Here is a 22763-nt window from a genome sequence, read left to right on the forward strand (position 1 = left end):
GCTTTTTCATACTGGCTTCTCCATTCTATGATTCTCTTGATAGGCACATTGTAACCCCTCACTGTAACGCTGTCAATTTGAAACAAGAAGAGGACTGTGTTGTAGATGCTAACGAGGCTGAACCTTGTAGTATTTGGAGGGGGGGAGATGTTGTAGGCATGTAGGCAGTAGCGGGGCTTTTCGGGATGTGACGCGTCAGTAGCCCCCCCTCTTCCGTCCCCTACCTTGTGAGGTACATTGGCGCGCATTTCAAACGTGCACCCTAGGGGGTGTAGACGAAGTAATTAAGGTATATAAGGTGTTGATTACTCCTAATAAACGCCATTTTGCCACCTTTCTTGATGAGTCACGGTGGTCTTTTTGGCCCTAGCGGGGGTTTCGCTAGAACCTGGGCAAGGGGGGTTTTGAACTATAATTGCACACGGCAACAGGACTGGGAGGAGTGAGGAGCAAAGTGCTGACATCATAGGGTGAAGATAAGGTTGTACAATAGTAGGACAGATAATACACAGGCTGTTTCACTTGATTACTGCAGCCTAAGAATACAATCAGCTCAGGTACCCAGACACTCTATCCAGGATGCTAGTATAGATAGAGCCATAGCAGCAGACAGGCAAGATGATGCCTTCACAGAGTCAAGTCAGGCCTCAAATATTCTCTGTAGCTAAGCCACAGTAGTAGGAAAAACAGGTGATCCATCTGCATATTGATACTTGGTAAACTCAGTGCTCCAGGTTTCACAGGGATAGTTCCTGCAACAAGGTGCCAGAACTGAGCAGACACATCTACTTTCTGCACTGTTGCTAAAAACAATCTCATGGAAATGGAGTGAACGTGGTGCAGAGATGCAAGAGGAGGCAGCTCAGCAGCAGTACCTCAAGATCCCAGGTTACTATGTGCTTTTAGCAGCTACACTCTGCACAATCCTTCATGTCATCTGTAGTCCTGAAATTCTTTACTCTTGCCACTGCGTCTCTATGCCCATTGCTTCAGCTGAAGGAAAAGTGGCAGTGCATCATCATGTCTTGGTCAGATTTAGAACAGCAGCTGGAGGAGGGCGTAGGGTTGGAGCCAAGCCCTCCCACACCTCCCTGACCCTAACAGCTATCGCCAGGCCTGGGTGATGGCCATCTTCAGCTACTCAGAGATTTGATCAAGTGCAAAATGTTCAAAGAAAGCTCTCCAAAGAAGAAACGTTCTGAAACATAACAGAAACAGAGTGTACCTTCTGAAAGAGAGGAAGCGGGCAATTCTTAGAAATGGGGAGGGGGAAAATACCTTCAACATTTAATAAGGAGTAAGAAATTATACATACTTGCAGAAAATAAGAGAAAACGACAAGGAGGCAGACATAGACCGCATGCTGAATTAGCATTAGTCCATCTTTTAAAAGGCAATTCTATTGAGATATATAAGCAAAAGTATCAGCCTTAAGACACACAAAATTAATTCCTTCCTGTTAAGCACTGAGGTGCCTTCAGCTAGAGGCTTGTGTTCATTTACAGGCACCAAAGCCTCGGAAAAACATGGGTGAACGTGACAGAATATAAAGAACGTCAAGAATAGTCAGATGTATTAAACAGACTATAGGGGTAAAGTAGATAAAAAAAAACCACTGCTGCAAAAATGAGAAAATAATATCTTTTCTGTGTCCAAAGTATGTCCACAGGTATAGTACAGGGGCTAAATATTGGCCAAAAAACAAAAACAAACAAACAAAAAAAGTAGATTAGAAAAAGAAAATCACTAATATTTATAATCAGTATACTTTGATACTTAAATATCACTAGCTACCTATCTCAACCATGAAGGTTAATGGCTTCCCTCTGTCTCACAGATGATCACAAGACAGCTCCCCTCAGAATCACAAAGGAAGTCACTAGTAACCACCACTTCCAGGCGGCCAGTTGAGCCGTAACCACCCATTTTAGAAGCGCTGCATGTTACACCCTGTACTTCCAGTGAAATGCACGACTGACATAGGAATAGAACAGATGGTACTTCTTAATAAACATTAAAAGATCTGTTTGACCCATGAAAAGTTGGAAAGTTTTAGCTCAGAATTATAACTCGCTGTCCTAGTTGCAAAACACTTGGGCAACTTTTCCCCCCACCAACGTGAGATTTTAGGTGTCAGCTAACAAACCCACTGTGACCCGTCAACTACATTCAGATGTGGATGAAGGAAAATAATATCCTAACTGTTCCAACAGCTTATGTACAACAGGAGAAAGAAAAAGATGGGGGGGGGAGGAAGGTGAGCTGTTAAAACTTTTTGACATCAACAGTAAAGGTTTCTCCCATCCAAGACATGAAATGGGCAGTATGCTTACATGAGCTATCTGGGCAGTTGCTCTGGACTATAAATGCCTGGGAGGTATCTCCTCTACCCCCAGAACTTTTCTTCTATTCCCTCAAAGATCTGGGTCAAATGAAAACATTTCAGAGCATCGGTATCATAACAGTCCTGTTCAGTTTGACATGACATTTCCTCCAGTCTTTTCAGGAGTCAGATCAGAAATCTGAAAACGTCTGCTGTGAGATATCAACAGTAACAATGAACATTTAGCTCTTTAAATAGTAAAATAACTGGCTATACATACAGAGTGGTGAACAGCACTGCCAAAAGAGATTTGGGGGTCCTGGTTGACAGTAAATTGAACAAGTCAACAGCGCACCCAAGCAGCTAGGAAGACCAACCATACCCTGCAGTGCATCAAACACAGCACTGCCAGCAGGCAAGGGAAGGGGTTGCTCCACTCTGCTCTGTGTCGTGCTCACCTTGTGTACCGTGCACCATCTGTGTGCCATAATATAAAGACAAAACTATCAGAGTATCCAAAAAGATGGCTACAAAAATTGTAAAAGGTGTAGAGGAGAATATGAGGAGTGGCTGAGGTCCATGGATTTGTTCAGCCAGAAAGACCTCCTGGTGGCTGCAGCTCCTCACAGGGCAGAGCTAAGTTCTGCTCTCTGTGACATAACAGGGCCCGACAGAATGGCATGGAGCTGCATCAGGGGAAGGGCAGCTGGGGGTCAGGGACAAGTTCTACACCAGAGGGTGGTGGGCATGGAATGGGCTGCCCAGGGCAGCGGTCATGGCACTGAGCTTGTCAGAGTTCAAGATATGTCTGGACAACACTCTGTCATATGGTCTGATTTTTGGGTGGTGCAGTATGGAGTAAGGAGCTGGACTTCCCGATCCTTCTGGGTCCTCTTCCAACTCAGGACATTCTATGATTCTATAAGAGAAAATCTAAGCAGGAGCTATTTACCTGACAATAATTCTCCCTGTAGATTGCATATTTACAAGGAATCACAAAGAGACTGTATCCACCTCTACTCAGTTAAGATGCAGTCCAATCTGACAGCCAAGTATCATGGTAAAGAATTCTCCCCGTTCCTCCTCTTCATGCCAAAGACTGTTCATCCAGAGCTGCAAAACTGAATTATACGAATATGCATATTAACTAGATGATTCTGTCTTTCACAAATTCCCTAACTCTTCATTAAGTTTTAGTTATTAATATGCTTATTCGTATAATTTAGCTTCCAGCTTTCAAAACAATAAAATCTACGCTGGCAAATAAGAAGAAGCCTATGAAAACAGTATGGTGACTCCTGTTAAACGCATCCATTTTGTTTTATACCTGTGGAAAAATGGCTGTCTTCAGCCTCACCATCGCACCTCAGTTGCTAATGCATCAAAACACAAGTCCAAAAAATCAGTTTGGTAATTCCAAGCTAAAGAAAAGTTCTTATCATTCTATAGTTAAAAAAGCTTTAAAAAATAAATAAATAAAAAAATAAATAAATAAAAGTGATTTCAGAATTGCCTCAGGTTTCTAAAAATCACACTGCTTCTTGCTAATCCTAGTCTCAATCCTCTCAAGTTTTGAACAGTAATTATATTCACCAAAATGAGCACAGAACTGAAAAGACTGAACTAACTTTAATCCATTGTTAGAGACAACACTACTAGTTCCCAACTTGCAAGAGCATTTGCCTACCACTGACAGTGTAGTAACAGATGACCACGAGTTTATGAAAGTACATTTAGCAATTAGAATCTTAAGCTCTTAATTAAAAATACCAGTTTAAGGTGTTCTTTTCTCCTCTTGCCAAAGGAAGAGCTTGATGATCCAGGTTCTGATTCTTGGCTTCCCATTCTACCATTGTCATCATCTTCCTCTTCATCATCTTCAAAGCACCATTCTGGTAGCTCAGGCGGTGATGGTGCATCATCTTCATCTCCGTAACGACGAAATAATTCCTTCAAATAGTCACCTTTATAAATACCTGGTGGTCTAGCCTGAGCAAAGGTAGCCACAGCTGCCTCAATACTGTCAAATAAAAGATGGAAATTACTCTGTATGCTTCATTTGTTAAGGCACAGCATGACTAAAACACACTTAAAGTTTATCAGTACCAAGAACTCAGAAAAAAAATCCCCAAGTGACAATTGCAGAAACATTCACGGTATTCAAAACATGATGCTTAAACTGTGTTGATCTTGCACTGCATACATTCACAAAAGAAACTGCAGCTTGGTCTGCTTCATCTCTAGTCGCAGCAAAGAGCAACCTGCTGGTCACTTAGGTAAAACTGTCATTATCATTTTTATTACTGCTATTAAAAGAATGAATTGGTGACACATAGGTAAGTACTTGCAGACCACATTAAGAGGGAAAAAAAAAGATTTTAAAAGGCTTATTTAAACAAAAAATTAAAATGGTAACATTCGAATAGCTACACTTCTCTGCCTACAAGCTTTCTTCATTTTTTTATTTAGAGGTTCTGCAAACACTTCGGCAGGAAGCATTCAAATGTTTTGAACTTACTTCTCTTACAGGACATTTCCCTCCGAAACTCCATTTTAGAAGCCTTTTCCTTTGCAGCAAACACTTAACCTTAATTGCAATAATAAACTGGAGACTAGAGAAAGGTAATTCCCTAGAACCAGGTAAGTTTGGTTCTCTCTTTGACGAAGAGTGCAGAACAAACCAATTTCAGGAGTCAAGCTATCAGATGGTCATAAAATCTCAGAAATGACAGCTTCACCACCTGAATTATTGACAAAAGAACAATCTTTTTTATGACTCCTAATTGCTTACACACAATCTTTACTTTGATAACTTTCTTAAATTGTTTTACACCTTCCGAAATCAACACCATTCCAAGTCCAGAACAACCCAAAAGAAACAGGGCCTAAAACACATTCAGATTTGTCCCCCATTGTATTACAAGAACTCTACACTATTGTGGAGTATATGGTAACAAAAGTCAAAAGATCCAGCACTAGGTTTCTGAGCTTGAAATCAGCTACATGAAAACATGCTCTGAAAGCTCTAGAAACAGAGTAGACTTTGGGGAAAAAGTTAGAGAAAAAGAAAACGAAGGTTTCTGATAACTAGCTGGAGGGCTTTCATTCTAGATGACCTTTCTTTACACTAACTACAAAATACATCTCAGAATTCACAATGCATCAGCAGTACTCTTGTACCATACGCTTCAGAAATGAATATGGATGGTTTTTTTCCATCAGGAAAGCCTTATTTCCTCCTTAGCAAACAGCAGGGACTTATTTTAAAGGATGATACAGCAAACTGGCTTTATCTTAATACAATGCTTAGCACTAACTATCACCTTGCAGAAATCTTCTTTTGTGGTGGGCATTTTTATTAAGCGACATCTGGACAGTCTGTTAAAATAATATGACAGAAGAGCAAATTTATACGATCAGCTATTTGAACAAAGCGCACAAACAAAAATATACGGCTGCTAAGTTTTAAGGCCTTTCCCACAGAGGCTCAGAAGTAAAAAGCTGCATAAAGGCAGTCTCAAATAGATTTAAGTGCATTTCCTCCTCAGAACAAACGACCAATATTGAGTCTGATTATTGCATACTGCTTTAAAGTTGTTAGATTAAAAGCAAACCAATTTTCTACTTTGTAAGAGTAACTGTAATCACACTATAACAATCTTTTATCATCCTGCAGTCAGCTAAGATCCTGCCAAGACTCAGCCACCCACCATTAATGGCATTCTGTCTCCATTACTCCAGTGTCTTTACTCCAAGTTTACTGACAGAAGACAACAACCTACTTATTTGCAAACTGCCTGCATATACGTGCTAACCACCAAATAAATTCTATGTCCAGAGATACATCACAAGAACATGCAAGAACAAGAGTATAATTTTCTTCATTCAGAGGACTGTGCAAGAAATACCATCAAAATGCTGAAGGGGCTTCTTAAGTAACGTGTTCTGCAAGTGACCCAGCCACCACAGAAACAGCGTTTCATGAAGGCTACCAAAGATGCAAAGTCAGGCTTATCAGAATGGTATGGCCTATTAACTAGCAATGTTTGGAAAAGTTCTCTACAGTACATATGAAGGCACCGAAGTTTTAAATTCACTCAACAAACAGGTGCTTTTGTAGAAATGTGCTGCAGCCTTCAGTCAAATGGCAAGCTGGAAACAGCTTTGCCTTCCCACCACACCCCTCCAGAAGGGAACTTGTCACTCTGCTGTTTCTCCAGTTAATGGCATCTTCCCAGAAGCCAAGAAACTAAAAGAGCCTACGTGCAAACCTATGTGATATAGAAGAAATAATACTTCAAGCTTCACTAAACCCCATGTTTTCACTCAAAGCGTGGGGCATGGTACTGGGGAAGGACCAAGCATAATCCAGACATTTCTAGAAGTCTTCACACAGAAGGTACAGCTGACTTTCACCTACCAGAACTGAAAAGCTTGACTGACCAAGGCTTAGCTACCAATACATTATATGAATAATGCTAACATAGGTTATTTGCTCAAAATTAGTAGGAAGGTTTAATTCAAACAGCAAATACATGAGGATACCTGCCAGGACAACGAGTCCTGAAGATTCTTCAGGTCCACAAAACTCTAAGAATTAAAAATCAAAGTTACCTCCAGTCCAGCTTCTCAACCAAGAAGGCACAGATGAGAAATCCAGTTCTATTGAAACCATGCGTGCAATGGACACCTAGATGAAACAAGAGAAGAACATAATCATTTGAAAGTGTTTTCGACAAACACAGTTATGTTTCACAAGTGAGTTTTCTGGTCATTCTACCTTCGTCAATAGCAAGTTGCCTCCCCTCCTATCAAGACAGCACAGATTACTTAAAGCACAAAAGCCTAAAAACCATTTATTATATTCTTTCTGCAAATTATCAGCGATACAAGTATAGAACACTTCAGATCAAGACCAGTAACTTAATCCAACTCAAATATGGCTAATGCAGACGAGATCCAAAGTTGTTTGGTTTGGGTTTTTGCTGTTTTGCTTTGCTTTAAATGACTGCTCAAATGCCTATCAGGAGACAATGCAGTCAAATCTGATAGCTGTGCTTTTAATGGATTCAACAAGCATTATGTTTATTTCACACCATCGGGCATAAAAATCATACCCAGATTTTCCTATTTCAAACTTGAATGTAGTGTCAGTCTAAAATTCTAGGTCAGATTTGTTATTACCGTGCTAAGGCCAGACACCAATTAGGGGAGAAAAAAAAACTATACAACACTACAATAACCTTGAAATACTTATTACATTTTAAGACAAACACAACATTTCCCTCTATTTTACAGTGAAAGGAAGAGCCAAAGGCACCAAAATTCCTTTTTTCTGTTCTTTTCTCCCATCTCAAGGCAACAGCACCATCTAGTGATAAACAAACCAAGGCTGAAACTAAAAGGCTACAAAAAACTCAGGCAAGATGACGACTCTTCCTCCCACTGCATATTTTAAAACAGCAAACACCACAGTATTAAAGTTCCCACTAAAACCAAATACAATTATTAATCGATTAAATGTTTTTCAGCTCTGACTGCAAAGCAAGGTTTTATGAGTTTACTTATTTCTCTGCCATGACTAAGTCAGCAATAATTCACTCGATGCTTATCCAGATCAATTTTCAGCACCTATCTTCTCTTCCTACACCCTACATCCACACTGCAAGCAATTGGTTTACTTTAAACTGGAGATTCAAGACAAAACACTTATGAAGAGCAGCAACTTTACACAGGTACACAGAAATAAACCCCAACTGCATCAGAGTAGGTTTTGTGACTCATTCCCCTCTCACTCCAACCTTCGTTTCTCAATAAAGCAATGCAAAATCTGCTAGGAATTTCTTGGATTCACACATTCTAACCATTAATAGCCACAAAAACCCGTAACTCGCATCAAATGAAATTAATTTTAGCTTCCTTATAGAATTTGTTCCCATTAATCATTTCTCTTTTGTTTTCGGCTTAAGCAACATCTTTGCCATTTTGTTTTCTTGAAGTTGGCAGGCATGCTGCAGTCCTTCAAGCTGCAAAAATACAGCTTCCATCCTCTAGTGTTCTAGCTGAATAGAAAATTTTGTTCACTTATCACTCGCATTTGAGCCTTTTCTGTATCTAATCCTGACACTGGCAATGAAATGGCACACAATTGCTATCAATAAGCCCTGCAGCTGTTACTTCTACCAAGAAGGTTAAGTCAATAATTTTATACACACGACAAAGATAAGTAGCATTTCTGCAATGAGACCAATGGCTTGGAAAGGAACAATCGCAGAGGGTGCAGTACTATCACTGCTGCAGATTGCTTTCACTTCTGATAAAAACATCCTCCACACTAACTCCTCTGGCGCTCTTTCAAAAGAGGAAACAAAGCATTCAGATCCAGAAACAACTTTTCTGTAACTCGTGGAAGGAAAATGGAAAATCCCAACCTTTTACTTATAATACAAAAGCCTAAACCAAAGGTTTAATAAGAGATTATTTATTTTTTTGCCTCATGGAAGTGAATGAAAGGGAAGTGATCAACACCCCTGTACTCACCTTGAGTACTGTGTTAATGTTGGGCCCCTCCCTGCAAGACAGATATTGAGGCCCTGGAGAGCAACAAAACTGTGATGGGTCTGGAGCACAAGTCTTATGGGGAATGGCTGAGGGAGCTGGGATTGTTCAGTCTGGAGGAGGCTCAGGGGTGATCTTACTGCTCTCAATAACTACCTGAAGAGAGGTTGTACTGAGCTGGTTGGGGTCAGCCTCTTCTCCCATGTAATTTGCAATAGGACTAGAGGAAATGGCCTTAAGATGCACCAAGGTAGACACAGGTTGAACATTAGGAAATACTTCTCTGAGAGAACAGTCAAGACACTGGAACAGGATGCCCAGAGAGGTGGTTGAGACATCAACCCTGGAGGTCCTTCAAGAAACATTCAGTTGCAGGGGCATGGTTTAGTAGGGAAATATCAGTGGTAGGTGGACAGCTGCCCTGAATGATCTCAGAGATCTTTTCCAACCTCGGTGATTTTATGATTCTAAAGTCAATCCGAGTCAAGACACAGTCTAAACAACAGACCATTCCAAAATTCATGCAAGTCAAAAAGTAAATGGCTCAACACAGTGAACAGTGATTTAGAAGTTAAATGGGTTTGCTACTTAACACATATCGCACCCCTATTTATATTTCTTAGAAATTCCAATTCCTGAAATATTGTTTGATGGCTGATCCCACTTAGTCTCATTTAGTAGTTTCTCATTTTTCATATCAGATGCTTCTTGCCTGTTCAAGGAAAAAAAAAATACAAGTCTCAAATTAAAATTTCCTTCTATGTGAAACAGAAAAGGAAAGTATCTACAACTAAATTGTGCAAAAAAGTTAATTATGTGCCCCAAGTAAATCTCTCAGGCATTAATAAAATAAGATTCTCAATGGTGTCCAGCGACAAGAAGAAATAAGCACAGACTGATATACAAGAAATGCTGTTTAAACACTAGGAAAAGGCACCTCTCATTGTAAAAGTCATCAAACACTGGAATACGTTGCCAGAAGATATTGTGGAGTCCCTATCCATGGAGACTGGCAAAAGCAGGCACCATCCTAAGCAATCTGCTTCAGCTCACTCTGCTCTGCAGAGGGATGATAAGCTAGATGATTTCCAGAGGTCCCTTTCAACTGCTGCTTTTCTAAGACTCTATACATATCCTAAACTGTGTGAATATACAAGCTTAGTTTACCAAGCTCTTATCAATGGCACCTACGCAAACAACTGTTCTATGTACTAAGTCAGACAGATATTCCTATTAGTAAGGGTACAGAATTATCACCAAAGGTGCCCAATGACAGAACTCTTCCTGCCCCTGGAAACTCAGCTGCACAGTGATTTCTCATCTCTTGACAATCTGCAGACAGAGTTAAGTATAAAAGTGCTTAACAGGAATCAGAATAAAATGGTCTTCAATAAAACTGAAAGCCGCTCAAATTGATTATTTGTTTTTTTCTCTGAGTGAAAAAAAAACAACCTTATGAACATTCAAATATTTACTATGGGGCAATACATCACAGAAGAAAAACTCAGCCAAGTATCTATTACCAATTTCTACCAATTAATCAGCTGCTTTGTGAAATCTGCCGGAGAGTCTCAGCTATTGAGACTGTTGAAAAGGACAGCAAGTAAGCTGAACCACTGCGTGTCAAAACAACACTCAGGCAATGCATAATCTTCTTTTCTATCAGCAGAGAAGTTTCAAAAACACAATGCAGATATCTTGTAGACAGTTCTTGTACATTTCTTCTGCATAAAGTGAACAGCTGTATTCAAACTGATGCAAACGGAAACAAACAGGTTTCTGTAAAAAGAAAATGCTACTCCAGAATTAAATAATAATCATAATAATAATCTAATCTAGATATGCATAAACACTGTACTGCAGAAATTCCTTTGCTGATGCTGTCAAAGGAAAACAGGCTGTAAGGAATAAATAAAAAAGAAATGAACAGCAAAAACTAATGGAAGCAGACATACCTATGAGTTCCGTGGGATTCTTTTCACTGAAATGTTCGCATACACGGATAAATGTCTCTGTGTTCTCAGGCGTAGGGCACTCTCCGTGCCTGATAAAAAAGAACAAGACAGGAATCGGTTGTGGGGAAAAGGAAAAATCAAAATGAAAAAAGAGCAATTACTTCAGAGTGATCTTTCAAGTTAAAAATTAAAAAGAATAAAGACGACTTACCCTTTACACTGGAGCTTTATATATTTAATCCCCTCTTTCTGTATATCGTTCCTATCATAGAATCTATTGGTGTTGGTCAAGTCTACCAGCAAACCCATTTTAACCTAAAAAAAAAATAAAAATTATTATATATTCAGTTCAAGTATTAGTGCTTAAAGATTAATTTGTTAATAAAAAACAAATTAAAAATGATAGCAAACTACTGTTGAGAGTTTGAAGTCTTTCAAACACTGTGTTCAGAAAACATCTACATAAGCTTCATTCTACCACCAGTCACTCTTTGTGAAAGCTTGTGCCTGAATTGGCTTCAGTCACCAATTTCAGAACCTCAGTTTGTTTCTTCCAACATTTCCAAATAAGAAAAATTTGCTGAGAGCAAAAAATATTTGTTGAAGAACTATCTAAACATGTTGAAAGATACAATTTTATTACCTAAAGTCATGTCAGCTTTACATAAAGAAACACAGTGAGAGCACCATAAGAAAAATTACCTACTGAAACTTACTTAAATAAGTATCCTCTCATAAGAAAAAACTCCACCTCAGTTTACCCATATAGTAGAGCTCAAAACAAATGAACACACTTTCAAGCTTAAAATAAAAATTCCTTTTGTTTCCTAGAAATTTTCTATTTGGAGGCGAAACATGAAACAACCTGAAATCTTGTAGGGTGCTGCAGGTAACTGAGCTGGTAGTTTTAACCACACAGATGTTAGGATGTACCTGAATTAAGGCCGCCTTACCCATTATCCTAATGTGTCCTTTGAGCTTTATGGAAGTAACCAGTTCAAAACTCAAGACGAAAAGCAGGAGTTCTGCTGGGCAGCACTGTACACACAGATCACCAGCAACACGCATTCTCATTCTCATTCTGTTGTCTTTATTAAAAGACATCAATAGTGCACTTACAAGTACATTATCACTGCAGCACGTTACACATGCAAAAACATAAAAGAACAGCACATCTTCAATATATTTAAAACTCCAGCACGTAATTCTTAACACGATTTTGATCAGTTTTCATTTACCTTGCAGTCAAAGGACTGGCAATAGTTTAGAACAGCAGCAGGAAAAATTACAACTGAAAACACTGCTTCCACACAGCTCACAGAAACTAAATTCCCATCAACCAGAATACAGTTCAGACACAGCAGTTTCACACAGATACATTAATCTGTAGACTCCAAAAGCAAATTTCCACTTATCTACAGAGCTTGTCATGCATGACATTCAAAGTTCTTACGATACACTTTCATAATATTTTTATTTATCAGATGTTAAAAAGCGTCATAATGTTGTGTCAGCAGCACCAAGTACTCCAGCATCCCAATTAGTTCTAAATTTCTCCTCTTCTTTGTTGTTTACTTCAGTGCTGTACATCTTATCCTGAATGGTGTACTGTGAGCGTACTGCAGGAATACAAACACTTTGGTAGCAGCCCACCTGAAAACAATGTCACATCATCCGAAATTTCATATATTTCGTGCCAACTGAGCTGCTGAACATATGGACTGATAGCAGCATATTACCCGGTGATTAGTTTTGCAGGGAGTATACAAACGGCAATAAATCACTTTCTCTCTACTTTCAACAACATTCAGCAAACATCTCAAGGATTACTTAACTCACAAGTGAGGCCACACAAAATCTCCTGCTGCTACACTGAAGGTCCGGCTCCTAACGCTAACCTAAACCAACTAAAAACAACTGTTTAGAGTATAATAACATGTTCTCAAATCAGTACCTTTAGGTGAACATACTGGACAGCAAGCTGGGAAAAATAAAAGTAAATTAGATCGCTATATGAAAACTTGAGATATTTTTTTCTATTGTTTTACACAAGCACTAGCTCTACATAGGGAATCACGGAATCACTGAGGTCAGAAAAGACCTCCCAGATCACCCAGCCCAACCACCCACCTACCACCAATACTTCCCTCTGAACCATGTCCCTCAAGTGCAACATCTAAACGTTACTTGAACACTTCCAGAGACGGTGACTCCACCATCCCTGGGCAGCCCATTCCAGTGCCTTCTGAAATTTTTCCCTAATATCCAACCTGAATCACTTCTGGTGCAACCTAAGGCCATTCCCTGTCATCTTGTCACCAGTTACACAGCAGAAAAAGCTGACCTCTACCTTGCCACAACCTCCCTTCAGGTAACTGTAGATAGCAGTAAGATCACCTGAGCCTCCTCTCCTCCAGACTGAACAATCCCAATTCCCTTAACCACTCCCCATAAGGCTTGTGCTCCAGATGCCTCACAGCTTCACTGCCCTTCTCTGGACACACTCCAGGGCCTCGATGTCATTCTAGTAGTGAGGGCCCAAAACTGGACACAGTACTCAAGGTACGGCCTCACCAGAGCTGAGTACAGAGGGACGATCACTTCCCTGTTCCTGCTGGCAATGCTATTTCTGATACAAGCCAGGATGCCATTGGCCTTCTTGGCCACATGGGCACACTGCTGGCTCATGTTCAGCCAAGCATCAACCAACACCTCCAGGTATGTTTCTTCCACACAATCTTCCAGCCACTCTGCCCAAAGTTGTTGTGGTCAAAGTGCAGATCCAACACTTGTTCTTGCTGTACTTCTCCCCACTGGCCTTGGCTCAGCCTGTCCAGATCACTCTGTATGGCCTTGCTAACCCCAGACAGACCGACACTTCCTGTACTCAATGCCCTCACCCAGGTCATCAATAAAGATGGACAGAACCCACACAGAACCTTCCAGTAGCATGACCTACAAAATAAAGGCACAATAACCTTCTTCCATGTCCTGCATCCTATCAGCAGCGTGGTTAGAACAGACAAAAAGACTGATACGTGAACCAGCTGTACGTTCCCTGAAGAGTTCTACACTACAAAGCAACCTAAGTGGCCCTGTAACTACCCTCCTCCTTAGATTCTACACAGCTCAGATGGATAAATGGCTCTTATATTTAAAATATGTGGTTAGGCATAGTGTTTCCAAGATATCCTCAGCTAAGAGGAAAAAATATTTTTGAAATAAGATTAAGATTTAATGAAAACAATTTTAAAGCAGAGGATTTTTCACTCAGTTTCAGCATAGGAAGAAAGACATTCCAAAATGAGAATTAGAACTGAAGAAAATGCTGCATCGTCCAACAGCCTCAACAGAAGGAAAAAGGGGTTGTTAGGAAAATGAGGTGTTAAATAAATACATCTCTGTGATGTATGAAAGCACAAAAATTAACTTCATATCAAAACATTTAAGCTCAAAGAATACACGCATGCTTTTCCTTTAACTTTTAGAGATTACTCTTTTGAACGTATTCATTTATAGATCTCAGTCTCCTGACTGATAACAGAGGAGTAAGGAGAACACTGCAACATATTTCAGACCCAGACTGTCACTAAGCACCTGGGGATATTGCATTATTGCATTTCATTTCAACAGGAGGATGAAATACAGCCAAGTGTTTGAGAGGAAACTCAGAACTACAGAACTTCTATCCAGCTGTTGCTTACAGTTATCACAAATCATTCACATGCAAATGAAGATCCTGTGAAGTGACTGTTTCTCACACAGCTCATGGAGCAATACACCACACAGGTATCTGGTATAATTCAGCCACAGCTAGGAAGCATGCGTAGCATGTACATACATGTATGCGTATGCATGGCATACAGAGCATAAGGTCTGAAATCAAAGGATCCAGTTACAATACTCCAAAATTCACAAAGAAATATTGGTACCACAGAAACTGAAGCATTTCAGTCACCAAACTGAGGTTGGACTGTGCTTGCATACTGACCACTCACAATTCCTACATGCAGGAAATATTCTAGTACCCTGTATGCTCATCGCACAGGTGCTTTGCTGTGCTCCCAAACACTGACTTCACAGCGACTACCACAGTCATTCCCTCAGCTATGCTCCCATAGGTTTGCTCCTAGAAAATTCTTAGCAGAAGCTGATGTTTGAAGAACTACCAAACTAAACTAGCAACTCATTGGAAAAAACAAAAACTATTCTTACATCCAACATTTTACATAAATCCCATTTTTCAGTCCACCACACCCCACCATCATTAAATGACAAGGCTTTGGAAGACAGTAAATTGTTGAATAACTTCTCACTAAAGCACATATATTTTTCTTGCAAGAATTGTTGTAAAACTAAACTTTTATTGCATTGCAACACAATGAAACTGTTGTGTTGTTTTTTTTTTTCTTGCTTGCAATTGTAAAAGAGATGAAATAAAACTGATCTGTAGCTTGAAATCGTCACCTTACATATACAATAAAACCACAATCTTCATAGTGCTCATACATCTCCACTCAGCCTTACTTTGGCTGGCAGGTCCATGATCTCCTGTGCTTATAAAAGCCTTCTTCCTCTCACTGTTTCTCATTCCAGCTATCTCACACTTAAAATGCCTTATGCATGTACACTTCTGTTGCTATGCAAATAAATAGGCTTAGCTAGATTCCCTTTACATGACCCCAGCAGTCTCTCATCAAACAACATCCTCCTCAGGAGGGTGAAAACACACCACAACACACTGAATTCTCTTTGGTTCCCAGACATCTTTCTTGCGTTCCTCATTTGAGGAAAGCGGTTTAAAATCAGCAATTAAATTGATCCATGAAACCAACAACATGGCTGAGAAATGCTAACTAGTTTTCCTAATAGAAATACTGCAGCTTGGATGCATTAACCGTGCAATCGTTCTTGTGAGTCCTAGCTCCTCATAACAGAAATAAAATTAACTTTTATAAAGCATAAATATTACTAATTTACCTAATCAAGAAAGAAAGAAATTATCAACAGTGTCACCAATTGCTTCTTCAATTATCTTTCTTTTTTTTTAAGTGAGAACATCAAGCATTTGTTTAAAAAAAACAAAGGGATTTCAATCCCTTATTAAGAGTGTCTAACACTGAGGCCTTCAGCAGCCAGCTTTGAGAGAGAAAAGGAAAACATAGAGGGAGCTAGCTAAGTAAAGCTCTATCTTATCTTAAATGCTCAACCTGTACCTTCAAGTATGTGTTAACAGAAGTATCCAACCATGACCAAAATCCTGACAGAAGTTTCTGATGAAATTTCTAGTGTGGGAGGTAAGTTATATGGACCTGCATAATAAACCTTCAGAAGGGATTCATTCTACAGAGTATTAGCATTTAATCCACTGAAGTAAAATGAAGACAACCATACCCAATGAGTTACTTTCCACTTGCAAAAATCCTCTTTTCTAGGTTTCCTCAACCTCAAGTCCACCTCATTTTGCTAGGTTGTTGGTAAATTGCTGCTCTAGAAATACAGCACTCTGGTAACACATTGCTTAACTGGGCAAATAATAAAAAAAAAAAGGTTTATATTTTTTGAAACTAGAAAGTTTGAGAGAAACAAAACGTTCTGCTAACCAAAATGAAGAGAACATTAATGGAGATTCTCATGCTAGTAGCTGCTTTATCAGACTCTAATCATCTAAGGTCACTGAAGACATGAACTTGTAGCATTGCTAAATGACTGATGTGCCTGGTAGAAAGGCCATGTAGGCTCACTCCCCTCATTTTGTTAGGGATTTTTTTTAGTGACAAATCAGCAGCAAGCAAAAACTCAAATTCTGAGGAAGTCTTTTAAGTTCTCTACAACTTTAAAACCTTTGCACAATTTTATATTATGTTAAGCAATGAACAGGCTAACAGGCCCATTAAAGATTAATGGAGTCAGAAACCGCATTAGATAAAAGAGGAGCCCAAGTAGAACGTAGATGCATAGATCATAGCACTGAAGTAAGGTAAACCCTACCACTTTCAGCACATACGCTTCACGTTTGCCTGCTAACACCTCTATCATCTGCTGCATCAAGTGGCTCACTACCATACCAAAGCTCAAATAAGATCCACAAAATAGAGATTCTCATGTTTTAGCCACATGACTCCTCTGGTGCTTAAATTATGATTTGTCAGACTAGTTCTGAACTTGCTTAATATAACAGCAAAAACAAACAAAAAAAAAGTTAAAAAAAAAAAACAAATTCTACCATTAGTTTTATAAACAATGCAGTCTAAACAAGCAGTGCCCATCTTCTATATGATAGCAAACAGATTAAATAGTGAACAGATTAAAAGAATTAGGTTGTGCGCCTTTCTCTGTCTGGGAGGTTCAAAATCCCCTCTCACAGAATGACCCGGGTTGGAAGGGACCTCAAGGATCATGTAGTTCCCCCTGCCTAGCAGGGCCACCAAACATACGCCTTTACTAGATCAGGTTGCCCAGGGCCCCATCCAACCTGTTCTTGAACACCTCCAAGGACGGGGCATCCACAACCTCCCTGGGCAGCCTGTTCCAGGGCCTCACCACTCTCCTAGTAAAGAACTTCCCCCTAACATCCAACCTAAATCTTCCCTCCTTCAACTTGGATCCATTTCCCCTAGTCCTGCTATTGTCAGCCCTTTCAAAGAGTTTACTCCCCTCCTGATTATAGGTTCCCTTCAGGTACTGAAAGGCTGCAATGAGGTCACCCCATAGCCTTCTCTTCTCCAGGCTGAACAAGCCTAACTCCCTCAGTCTGTCCTCATAGGGGAGGTGTTCCAGCCCCCTGATCATCTTTGTGGCCCTCCTCTGGACCCTCTCCAAAATCTCTATGTCTTTCTTGTACTGAGGGCTCCACACCCTCTCCTACATCTCTGAATGCACTCAACCCTACACAGACCTCTGCAAAGCACAGAAGGCTGGAAAGGCCTTCTCCCATCAGAACTGTGCAGTAGCGCACAGTTACATCCTGGCTGAATGAGACAGACTGAAATGGGTTCAACAAAGACAATGAACAAAAGTTCTGTGAAATATGCCTATCATTTTTAAATACTTTCATTCCTATAAGTGAAAACGCAGCTTAGCATAGCTGTACAGGGATCACCTGTAAAACTACAAACTCCAAGGATGAACTTTGATAACAGCATCTTATTAGGTACTGGTAGTAATAACAGAAAAATGTGAGGTTCCTGATGAAAACACAGGGAATAAGCTGGAGAATTCTGAGCAACTCTTGCCTATAATCAAGTATTTTGGGAACAAGAGTTGCAGAAGAAAAAAAATAAAATGAAAAATGTGTAAATAAAATACATGCACAGCGTAATGCTATAATGCAATTAAAAGCACAGCAATGGCAGCAGAACAGCAGTCATAGGCTGCAGCGAGTAAGGATATGCCCAGTGCAGCAGCCATAGACACAGAAACAAAGGGAAAAAAGCTGCTTGGAAGGCCTCTGGTAGGCAGGGCTCTCCAACCCCTTGCCAACCCCTAAATGAGGTTTGGGAAGGGGCAGATCCTGCCTCCACCTCTTCAGCTGCACTGCTTGAACCTGAACTCCCCTGGGTTGGCCCTGCCTTCCCACCCGGTGCTCTATCACTGATTCAAGCCGTGATTTAGCATTTCTGCTACAAATACATATCACATTTTTCTGTACAGGTGTCCCCAGGAAAGCCATCAACAACACTTTTCTTAAACCTGAAAAGCAGTATTTGAACGTTAGTAACAAAAGTAACATCTCAACAAATAGAAAATATAACTTTACCTTGAGGCTCTTCAAGTAGTTGGACAACATACTTGGGTGAAAACGGTTTTCTTCAGCAACCTGATCATCGTATCTTGGTCCTAACATTGTCTTCAAAGGTAAAAACTTCCCTGTGAGACACAAATTTAGCAGTATTATATACATACTGACGTATATGTGCACTTGCAACTTAGTGTTTTCAAGCAGTTCTATAGGTTCTTCTACAATGAAAAGTAACTGTGGGTCAAGTATCAACAACAACTAACTGGAAACTCTTCTTAGCTCTGAGTTCACGGAATGCCACACAAATAAGAGGGAAACAGACCAGATCACCAGGAAGCAGTACTCTCAATGTTTCAGCTAGTTCTTAGCATGGGTCAGGCTGCAGAGCTACAGCACCCAACATTTACACTCAGAACGGCAGCAAACACAAAAAGCCAATGTGAAAGGCCAGTTTGGCACCCAACGTGCCTGGCCCAGAGGAGCTGTTAGGGCTCACACAGTGAGCACACACCTCACACAGCACTAAGTCCCCAGCCACTTCAACTCACTTGGCTGGCAGAAACTTCACATTGACCTACTTCCCTCTGCCTTTCCATTCCATCCCCCTTGGCCACAGTGTTGGGTTGGCTGCCCTCCTTCACTTCCTCATGGTTTGACCTACCTGCTTTAATTCTGTCTGTTTGTTGCATCTCCTGTCACTTCCAGCATTCCTGATCAGCTTCTCACACCGTTAACCCTTCCTTGCACATTAACTTATAACTTACACTGTCCAGATTGATTCTCCAAATCCTGACTGTGGATGATCTTAATGCAGAAATCTCTCTTTGCAGTGAATCCAACAAAGCATCGAGCATGCCTGGAACTGTTCTAATTCACCTCTCCTCACTGCCATCCAAACACACCCATTCACTCCGTGGAAGTGCTGAGTATTTCAACAGGCTCCATTTAGTACCACTTGGGAACACACCGAAACCCCGACCCTTGGAACCATTTAGGTGCCCAACTTCTACAAACTGAAGTTTGGCATCACCATGTAGAAAGAGAACTCGCACGGCAGCGAGCGAGCTATCTGCCAGCATTAAAAGACAGCAGGGAATTCAAGTCACTGCATTCCAAATGGGGGAAATTTTCCAATCAGGCAATGGAAAGCAATGGCTTCGGAGGTTTAGGGTTGAGTTGGGATTTTTTTTTACAGATGCTTTTAATAATATCTGACAACTCTGCATGCAGTGTGCAAGACTAGCAGAGGATTAACGTGATCCAACAGCAGGCTGGAAGCTGAAACACGTCTCATGTCTTTTCCTCAGTATGTTGCTAAGATTCTCTACAGCAAAAACAGACGTGATTTCAGGGGTTATAAAGGGTAGGTACTTGCAGAGACAGAAATGCCAAGGCAGCAAGGCTGAAGCAACCTGGGAACTTCAGTTGCAAGAGTTCAGAGAAAGCTCTTTTTGTCAAACGTGTGACTGAGCTGCTACCACAATGCAATACAGTGTGATACATGGCAGCACACTGCTACAAGAATGACAGCCCTGTTAGCCTGAATGAGCTCAATCACACAATCAGAAGAGCTCCAGACCTCCCTGATTCTTGTATTTCAAGTCACCTAGAACTTAAAGATGCCACAAGCATAAGATGGATGCAATCAAACACGCGATGGCCATTAGCCCACAGAAGCCAAACCTTGCTGAGTGACAGTATTACTGACACGCTATTAGAAGGGAATGAAGCCATGCATAGAAGCATACAAACATGTTTGAAAAGCTGATCCAAAGTGGAATATAAAGCATGTGGGAGACAGCAGCAACATCAGGGAAGCCTAAAAATGACATCTTGCTAGATGGCTTGAATGCAGAATAAGAAATAAAAACCATGGCAAGACTGGGTTTAAGTCCCAGCGCCCTGCGTGATGTTATGATGCAGAACACCAGTAACCAGAGCTCATAAAACCAGGACAGAGTGCTGGTTCATTATGATTTCTGGTAGCTGCACACACGCACTAAACACCTAAAATTTAAGCAGAGTGACGTAAGAACGCATTGTGATCCAGCAGCCAAAGAAACAAAGCAAGCAGTTCCCTTTTCTCTTTATGCACTAACTTCTTGTGTCTGAGCGCACAGAGCAGAACAGCCACCTTGCAGTTCCTGAACGAGCACAGAGCATTCAGAGCTCAGCAGATGACACGCTGATCAACTACATTCGTGCTTACTCTGGCCATTTTTTTTGAGCAGCCCTGGCTTTAAAAAAAACAAACAACAAGAAGAAAAACCCTAAAAAAACCCACACAAACCAAACCAACTACGTCTAGAAATGGAGAACTTGCTGAGAGGAAAAAGAAAGAATAAAGATTCATGGGGCTATTTTTGTGGTGGCCAAAGGCTGACAACTTACGCTATCAAATGTCTAACAGATACGAAGCAAAACATTTGGCAGCGATCAGAAAAGAGAAGAGATAAGGGAGATATGCAACGTGATAATGCTGTTTAATTAAGCTCTGGGAAGTACAAAGAACATGTGGGAAAACAGCAACCCACATGATGAGCAGCCAGAATGACATGCTGATAAACAGCAAGACAAACACACATTGCTGGGGAAACTGAGGATCCTGAGATGTCTGAGCAAGCTCTAATTAAGTTTGTAAGCAACCATCCCTGTCTGCAGCCTCACAATCAACTGTACGCACAGAAGTGTAAAGAGATGATGCAGAAATGTGGCACAGAGAAGGCAGGCACCTAACTACCTCCCGGCTCACAGCACAGCACAGTCAGGGTGCAGACAAGTACCTCGAATTTATCACAGATGTGGAGATGGATGAGTGAAAACTGGGAGGCGTCATGGAAAAAGAATCAATAAATAAGGGGTTTCTAATTGCTTACCTGATAAAGGCAGCAAATGTGAGACAACAACTTGTTAGCTCTATCTCATGCTAAGGGGACATTCACCTCAAGGCAGCGTGGTGATGAACTTCCAACCCGTAAGTGTTTCCGTGACACCCAACCCGGTGCGCACAGACCGGGCCGGCACAGCCGGCAGCACCTCAGGCGCACGTGGAGCTGCGGCCGTGCGCGGCCCCCGCTCAAGAGGAGACGGGAGGCACGCGGCCCCCGCCGGGCCCGGGACGGGCTGTCGGTGCCCGGAGCCGCCCCGCTCCCTCCAGCCGTGACGCGAGGCAGGAGTTTCAGCTCCGAAACAGCGCAGAGCTCAGGGCTGTGGGAGGCCCCGGAGGGAGCGGGCGGCACCGCCCCGGTGCTCCCTTCACCGACGCCGGGTCTCCGCCCGGGACTCCGCGCGGCCCACGCAGCGCCGCGGTCCCGGGACAAAGCGCCCGGCGGGGCTGGAGAACGGGGGGGGCGGGTGGGCCGCGGGGGGACAGAAGGGACCGGGCACGGCGGGGATCGCCGCCGCCACGCAGCCACGCCGGGGCCGGGCCGGGCGCTCACCTGCCACGGGCTGTCCCCTCCTGGGGCAGTGGAGCCAGCGCGGCGGGATCTTGTTGTAGGACATGGCCGGGCCCGGGGCGAGGGCAGAGGGGGCGGGGGGGAAGAAGGGGCGAGCGGGAGCGGCCCCGAGGCGCTCAGAGGCGCCCGCGGCCCCGGGCCCGCGGCGCCTTCATTCAGACCCAGCTCCGCCTCGGCCGCCGGCCCGCAGTGCTCCGCGGCCGCTTCCGCTTCCGGGTGCGCGCTGCCGGCGCCGCCATGCCGGGTCCGCCGGCGGTGGGCAGCCGGGGCGGCGAGCGGGGCGGAAGGGAACGAGCCGTGAGGCAGCGGGTGACGAACGGTCCGCGGCAGCGCCGAGACCGAGGGGGCGCTAAGTGCCCTCCCGCCACACGTCGTGCTGCCGTCTGCGGCCGCCTGGTTTCTCTTCCTTTCCCCAGCTGCTCGGAGCAGCGCCGCGGGCAGCACTGCGGGCCGTAGGTCGGGAAGCGGCCGGCAGGGGGCGATGGAGGCGGCCGAACTGAAAGTGAAAGCGGGGAGCGGGATGGCGGCTTGCCGCCGGCAGGCGGGGAAGGGCGCGGGCTGCTCCGAAAGTAATGCCTCCCGTTTATTTCCACTACAACTATCAGTTGTAGTTCACGCCGAGCTTTACCGCCTTAGACTTTCCGAAACAATTTACAGGCGTAGGATGACGATTCTTGTGTTGCTTCTTTGCGAACGAGGCACCTCTCCTGTTACACCAGCAGAGGGCA

General features: G+C 42.3%; 1 protein-coding gene across 3 annotated transcripts in view; it reads right to left on the reverse strand.

The window, feature by feature from the left end:
* Nucleotides 1–22204, reverse strand: part of RNGTT (RNA guanylyltransferase and 5'-phosphatase) — a 185001-nt gene extending 162797 nt beyond the window's left edge. The window contains exons 1-6 of one of the 3 annotated variants that reach the window (XM_072333278.1): nt 22018–22204; nt 18596–18705; nt 11048–11151; nt 10837–10925; nt 6938–7013; nt 4094–4343 (exon numbers count right to left, since the gene is read on the reverse strand). In XM_072333278.1, the coding sequence (XP_072189379.1) occupies nt 4094–4343; nt 6938–7013; nt 10837–10925; nt 11048–11151; nt 18596–18705; nt 22018–22081 (693 nt within the window). In that variant the 5' untranslated portion in view covers nt 22082–22204. Of the gene's footprint in view, nt 1–4093; nt 4344–6937; nt 7014–10836; nt 10926–11047; nt 11152–18595; nt 18706–19238; nt 19274–21453; nt 21515–22017 lie in introns of those variants that run through there. The other 2 variants (XM_072333280.1, XM_072333279.1) reach the window with 2 other exon arrangements.
* Between the last annotated feature and the right edge of the window lie 559 nt (nt 22205–22763).

This window comes from Excalfactoria chinensis, chromosome 3, assembly GCF_039878825.1.
Source record: "Excalfactoria chinensis isolate bCotChi1 chromosome 3, bCotChi1.hap2, whole genome shotgun sequence".
NCBI lineage: Eukaryota > Metazoa > Chordata > Aves > Galliformes > Phasianidae > Excalfactoria > Excalfactoria chinensis.